The sequence below is a fragment of the Hypanus sabinus genome, chromosome 23 (assembly GCF_030144855.1).
Source record: "Hypanus sabinus isolate sHypSab1 chromosome 23, sHypSab1.hap1, whole genome shotgun sequence".
Classification (NCBI taxonomy): Eukaryota; Metazoa; Chordata; class Chondrichthyes; order Myliobatiformes; family Dasyatidae; genus Hypanus; species Hypanus sabinus.
Genome location: NC_082728.1, coordinates 49,751,801 through 49,758,525, shown reverse-complemented (window position 1 = coordinate 49,758,525; position 6,725 = coordinate 49,751,801). Strand labels below are relative to the sequence as shown.

General features: G+C 43.4%; 1 protein-coding gene across 9 annotated transcripts in view; it reads left to right on the top strand.

Annotated features, from left to right (window-relative positions):
* Positions 1-258: 258 nt before the first annotated feature.
* LOC132380181 (protein phosphatase 1 regulatory subunit 7-like) overlaps positions 259-6,725 on the top strand; it is a 140,371-nt gene continuing 133,904 nt past the window's right edge. For 3 of the 9 annotated variants that reach the window (XM_059948855.1, XM_059948850.1, XM_059948851.1), the window contains exon 1: positions 327-379. In XM_059948855.1, the coding sequence (XP_059804838.1) occupies positions 342-379 (38 nt within the window). In that variant the 5' untranslated portion in view covers positions 327-341. Of the gene's footprint in view, positions 428-6,725 lie in introns of all 9 variants that reach the window. The other 6 variants (XM_059948852.1, XM_059948849.1, XM_059948846.1 and 3 more) reach the window with 5 other exon arrangements.

Below are 6,725 nucleotides of genomic sequence, written 5' to 3'. Positions count from 1 at the left end.
AGGTCCACCAAGCTCCGGGACAGCTTCTTCCATCAGACTGATTAACTCACCTTGATTTGAGTGTATTTCTATATTACATTGACTGTTCTATATATTATAAATTACCACGATTGCACATTTAGACGGAGATGTAACGTAAAGATTTTTACTCCTCAAATATGTGAAGGATAAAGTCAATTCGACGTATTGCGTCCCTAAACTCGGAGCCTCTTCCCATCATGCTTCACGGCGCAGCCGACGAAGCGCGTCTGTTGCTAGGTAACGGCACGAGCGTGTTCTCGCGGCCGGCGGTTGTCCGCTCCGGGTCGAGCGCCCAGGCCGCGTTCCAGTGTCGGCTGGCAATGGCGAAGCGTCAGGTTGGATCCGCATCCTCGGCGGAGTAAGAGAATGGCCCGGGATTACAGGGGAACCCCAAACCGCGCTCGGGGTAGGGCATTGGGGCGGGGGAGTGGGGTGTGGCGTTCCGATCCAGCATTAGTAGGTTGGATAGAGTGCCAGTTCTGTGTCCAGGAGGGTTGAGGTGGGGCAGAGTGGAGTGGCATGGGGTGAGGAGGGATGAGGTAGATGGGATTTGGTAGGGTGGGTTAGGTGCCAAACTGTGAGTGACCAGGAGGGGTAGGATTGGGTGCGTTTCAACACTATGTCTGAGTGGAAGGACTGCTTTATACTACACCCAACAACTGTGCATGATTGGGATGGAGTGTCATTATTGTGCTAAGTGAGATGAGGTGCATGACCTTGTACCCAGTTGAAGAGATGAGGCAATACGTTGATCAATGTATGGGCCCAAGTGGGGAAAGGAGTTGTGCTAATGTGGAGTGGGAGTATCGTTTCTGTACCATAACCAGTTGATGAGGTGTTGGTGAACCCAGTACATTGTGTCTCCAATGACCCCATGTTAGGTGGGCATAGTTTTGCAACTAGATGAAGTATGAGGTTGTAAGGAAGACAATATGCAAGTGGTGTTTGGACCACCCAACATGACATCTTGTTGGAAATCTGCTTAATGCCTGTTGAAGTCAGGATGACGGGATCAGTAAAGTATATCTGGGTAGTGAAGAGTAGCCCAGTATTGTGCCTAGGATTGGGCGATGGTAGATTGAACTGATCCTGTAATCAAGGATGTCCAGTACAGCACATGAATGAGGTGAGTGAGCATGGGCAAAACAGCATGTCCAGGTCAAGCTGGAGGATGGGGCCAATACTGTGTTCAAGTGTTGAGATGGGTTAAAACGAGCCCATGGCTGTGAATGATGGTTCTGGGTTAGGTTTGCTCAGTTTATCGACCTGTGTTTAGCACAGTCAAGACATAAAGAGAAGGAAGAACAGGGTGTTAGACCCCCTAACCCACCATTCAGTAGGATTGTGGCCAGTCAAATTTAATTTCTGCTTGATTCCCATGACCTCTTATTCCCATAGCTTACTACTAATCATCAGTCTTCTTAGTTTAACATGAGACTTGAGGTCTAGATTCAATATTGAGTACTTGCAGGACCACTGCCTCTTGTGTCCCAGAAAGACAGGAGCATTGACTCCTATTTGCAACTTCTGGTTGGACAAGTATTGTAACAGAGGTGTATGGCAATGATTCTAAAAGGTGTGATTCTGGAGATACATTTCTGGCAAGTTGTTGTTTAATTTATTACACTGAGCCCCTGGTTTACATAAAGATCTGCAGAAGCTTGTGAGGGGTCTTTGCAAAGTTGGCCGCATCTTCACTGTGCTTGAATTTGGTACTTAGGTCAATGTTTGTCCAGTTTGGTTTTTATTTTGCATAACATTGGAGTTTTGATACAACTGAATGGCTTGATAGACTATTTCAGAGGGAAATTAAGTTTGGTTAGTGTGGGTGTAGTGTCCCACAAACAACAAATAGGTGAACTTATACAGCAATCGATAGTCAGTATTACTGAGCCCATGGAAGAAACTGTAACTGGAATCCACAACTACTAAAATGGGGTAGGAGCTCATGTCTCTGGAATTCAAGTCAAGTAAGTTAACCACTGTATCGCCTTTCCTTGAATTTTCCCACTGGGAAATAAATTTGGGCATTTTTAGATATTAGCAATGAGCTGACAGTGTTGCCCACTAGAGACAAAATCTCTACATAGTTCAGCGTTGGAATTAGTCTTTATAAGGCATGTGCAAGTCAGGGAAATTATACTGTTGTTTGAAACTATATAGTGCAGCTAATCCTCTCAATTACAGGATATCTTGTTCAATACAACTGTTGATAGGCCAAAACAGGCTCTTTGTTGCTCACATTAATTAGAAGTATATAATTAGGAGCTTTCTTTTGGCCTGATGTTTAACTGCACTGAAAGGAAACCTGGTTTCATAACTTGTGCCTGTTAATAATATAGCTGATTTATGAGTTGGTCCATTTCATTCTCATTTCCTATATTTTAGGATCTCTTTGGCTAATAAAATGCCAAAACCTTAGGTTTGCATATAGATTCCTGATGCCAGTGGGCTCTAATCTTGACCTTACAGAGTTGTGGAGATAAAGTCATTGAATATATCAAAACAGAAGGTGACAGACATTTAGACCTTAACACCATTAGACATAGGTGCAGAATAAGGTCATTCAGCCCATTGAGCCTGCTCCTCCTTTCCATCATGAATAATTTATTATCCCTCTGAACCCCATTCTCCTGCTTTCTCTCTGTAATCTCTGATATCCTTACTAATCAACCTCCACTTTAAATGTACCCAATGACTTGGCCTCCACAGCCATATGTGGAAATGAATTCCACAGATTTATCGCCCTCTGGCTACAGAAATTCCTCCTCATCTCTGGTCTAAAGAGATGTCCTTGTATTCTGAGACTATGTCCACTGATCATAGACTCCCCCAATATAGGGCACATTCTCTCCACATATCCACTCTATCTAAGCCTTTCAATGTTTGATATGTTTCAATGAGAACACCTCCCCCCTTTCTTCTAAACTCCAGTGAGTGCAACTCAGCTTTACATCCTTGCTTTTTATATTCCAGTCCTCTCAAATGAATGCTAAAATTGAATGACCACCAACTCAAGCTTCAAGTTAACTTTTAGAGAATCCTGCATGAAGACTCCCAAGTCTCTTTAGATCTCTGATGTCTGATTTGCTCCCCATTTAGAAAATAGTCTATGACTTTATTTCTTCTACCAAAGTGCAAGAACATACATATCTTCACACTGTATTCTATCTGCCACTTATTTGTCCATTCTCCTAATCTGCCTAATTCCTTCTGCAGACTCCGTACTTCCTCAGCACTACCTGCACCTCTACCTAACTTGGTATCATTTGCAAACTTGGCCACAGAGACATCAATTCCATCATCCAAATCATTGACATATTACATGAAAAGAAGCATCCTCAATCCCAACCCCTGTGGAACACGAATTTGTCTCCTGCAGTAAGCCAATCTTCTATCCATGATAGTATCTTTCTTGTAATAACATGGGCTCTTATCAGCAGCTTCATGTGTGACACCTTACCAAAGGCCTTGTGAAAATATAAATAAACAGCCACTGACTCTCCCTTATCTATCCTGACTGTTATTTCCTCACAGAATACCAATAGATTTGTTAGGCAAGATTTCCCCTTAAGGAAACCATGCTGACTTTGGCCTACTTTATTATATGCTTCCAAGCACCCCAAAACCTTATCCTTAACAATGGACTGTAACATCTTCCCAACTCCTGAGGTCAGACTAATTAGCCTATCATTTCTTGACTTTTGCCTTCCTCCCTTCTTAAAGAGTAGAGTGGTATTTGCAATTTTCCAGTCTTCTGGAACCATTCCAGAATCTAGTGATTCTTGAAAGATTATTGTTAATGTCTCCACAATCTCTTCAACAACTTCTTTTAGAATGCTGGGGTGTAGTTCATTCACAAACAAGAGAAAATCTGCAGATGCTGGAAATATGAGTAACACACACAAAATGCTGGAGGAACTCAGCAGGCCAGGCAGCATCTATGGAAAAAAATGCAGTTGATACTTTGGGCCGAAACCCTTTGGCAGGACTTCAATGATACTGAGGATCTTGAAACTACTCACCCTCTCAACTGCAGTCCCATTGATGTCAATAGGAGACAGTCTGTCTCCGTTCTTCCTGTAATCTACGATCAACTCCTTCGAATTTTTTTGATATTGAGGGAGAGGTTGCTTTCTTGCCACCACTGTGTTAAGGTGTCTGTAGGCTGTCTTATCATTGTTGGAAATAAGACCTACCAATGTTGTGTCATCTGCACGATTAATTGCTGTTGGCTGTCTTAAAGATTTCATCTTTTCTCTCCTTATTGCATTTTTTTGGTTACCTTCTGTTTGCTTTTAAAATCTTCCCACTCCTCTAGCTTCTCACTAATTTTTGCTATATTGCATGTCCTTTCTTTTGCTTCTATACTGTTTTTGACTTCCTTTGTCATCCTGTCTTTAGAATACTAATTATTTGGGATGAATCTATCTTTCACCTGCCAAATAACTATCAAAAACTCCAGCGATTGCTGTTCTGTCATCATCCCTGCCAGTGTCCTATTCCAATCAACTTTGATCAGCTCATTGTCTTGCCTCTGTAGTTCCCTTTGCTCCATTATAAATTGATATATCTGATTTCCACTTCTCCCTTTAAAAGTGCAGTGTGAATTTTATCATATTATGATCACTGCCTCCTTCAGGTTCCTTTACCTTATGTTCCCTAATCAAATCTGATAATCACAACACCCAATCCAGAATTGCCTTTTCCCAAGGAGGCTCAGCCACAATCTGCTCTGAAAAGCCATCTTGTAGGCTTTCTAGAAATTCCTCCTTTTGGGTTACAGTACCAACCCAATTATCTCAAACTCCCTAGCGTACATATTGAAATCCCCCGTGACTATTATAACATTGCTGTTTTTGCATGCCTTTTCTATCTCCCATTGTAATTTGTACTCCACATCCTCGTTGCTGTTTGGAAGCCTGTATATAACTCCCATCAGTGTCTTTTTACCCTAGCATTTTCTTTAACCACAGGGATTCTACATCTTCTGATCCCATATCACTTTTTTCTAAGGATTTAATTTTTTTTACCCCAACCCCAACAGATCTACTCCAACCCAATATGACGACTTATCCTTTCAATACAATGTGTATCTTAGAATGCTGAACTCACAACTATGATCTTCTGTCAGTCACGACTCAGTGAGCCCACAATGACACTTCAATTCACTGACTGCAGTTTTGCTCCATCAAGTGCCTATCCTTCCTCAAAGTCTCACTACATGTTGCATCTACTTGTATACCAAATGCTCTATCCTCTGCTTTATCACTCCCAATCCCATCCCCCTGTCAAATTAACTTAAACCCACCCTGATAGCTGTCACAAGCCTCTCTGCAAGATTACTGGTCTCCCTCAAGTTAATTTTTTTTTGTACAGGTCATACATTCCCTAGAAGTGATCCAAATGATTCAGAAATCTGAAACACTGTCCCCTGCACCGATTCCTCATCCATGCATTCATTTGCCAAATCACCCTACTGTTACACACACTGGCACATGGCAAAGGCAGAGATACTGAGATTGCACCTCTTGAGGTACAGTTTTTCAGATGTCTATCAAGTTCCCTGTATTCTCACTACAGGACCTTATCCCTTTTCCTACCAATGTCATTGGTGCCAAGATGCACCACAACTTCTGGTTGCTCACCCTCCCTCTTTAGAATGCTATGAACCCAATCCAAGACGTCCCTGACCCTGGAACCCAGGAGGCAACATACCGTCAAGGGTTTCTTTCACATCCATAGAATCTCCTGTCTACTCCAATAGCTATTGAATCCCCTATCATTGCTGCATGTCTGTTCTCACCACCCCCCACCCCTTTGAGCTACAGAGCCAGCCAGACTCAGTGCCAGAGTCCTGGCCACTGCAGGTTTCCCCCAGTAGCCCCCCCCCCCCCCCCCCCCCCCAGCAGTATCCAAAATGGGATACACTAAATGCTGAAGGAACTCAGCAGGCCAGGCAGCATCTGCGGAAAAGAGTGGAGTTGACGCTTTGGCCCGAGGCCCTTTGGCAGGACTAGAGAAAAAAAGCTGAGTAATAGATTTAAAAGGTGGGGAGGGGAGAGAAAAACACAAGGGGAAAGGTGAAATCTGAAGTGGGAGGGATGAAGTAGAGCTGGGAAGTTGATTGGTGATAGAGGTACAGGACTGGAGAAGAGGGAGTCTGAAAGAAGAGGACAGAAGGTCATGAAAGAAAGAAAAAGGGGGAGGAGCACTGGGAGGGGCAAAGGGCGAGCAAGGAGATAAGGTGAGAAAGGGAAAAGGAGATGGGGAATAGTGAAGGAGAGGGGGAAGGGGGGAATTACTGGAAATTTGAGAAATTGATGTTCATACCATCAGGTTGGAGACTAACCAGATGGAATATAAAGTGTTGCTCCTCCAATCTGAGTGTGGCCTCATCATGACTTTGTAGAAGGCCATGGATAGACATACCACAATGAGAATTGGAAGTGGAATTAAAATGGGTGGCCACTGGGACATCCTGCTTTTTCTTGTGGACGGAGTATAGGTGCTTGGTGAAATGGTCTCCCAATCTACATTGGGTCTCACCAGGAGCACAGGACATAGTATATGACCCCAACAGATTCACAGGTGAAATGTTGCCTCACCTGGGAGGACTGTTTTGGACCCTGAATGGTAGTGGGGGAAGGAGGTGTAGGGGCAGATGTAGCGCTTGTTCCACTTGCAAGAATAAGTGCCAGGAG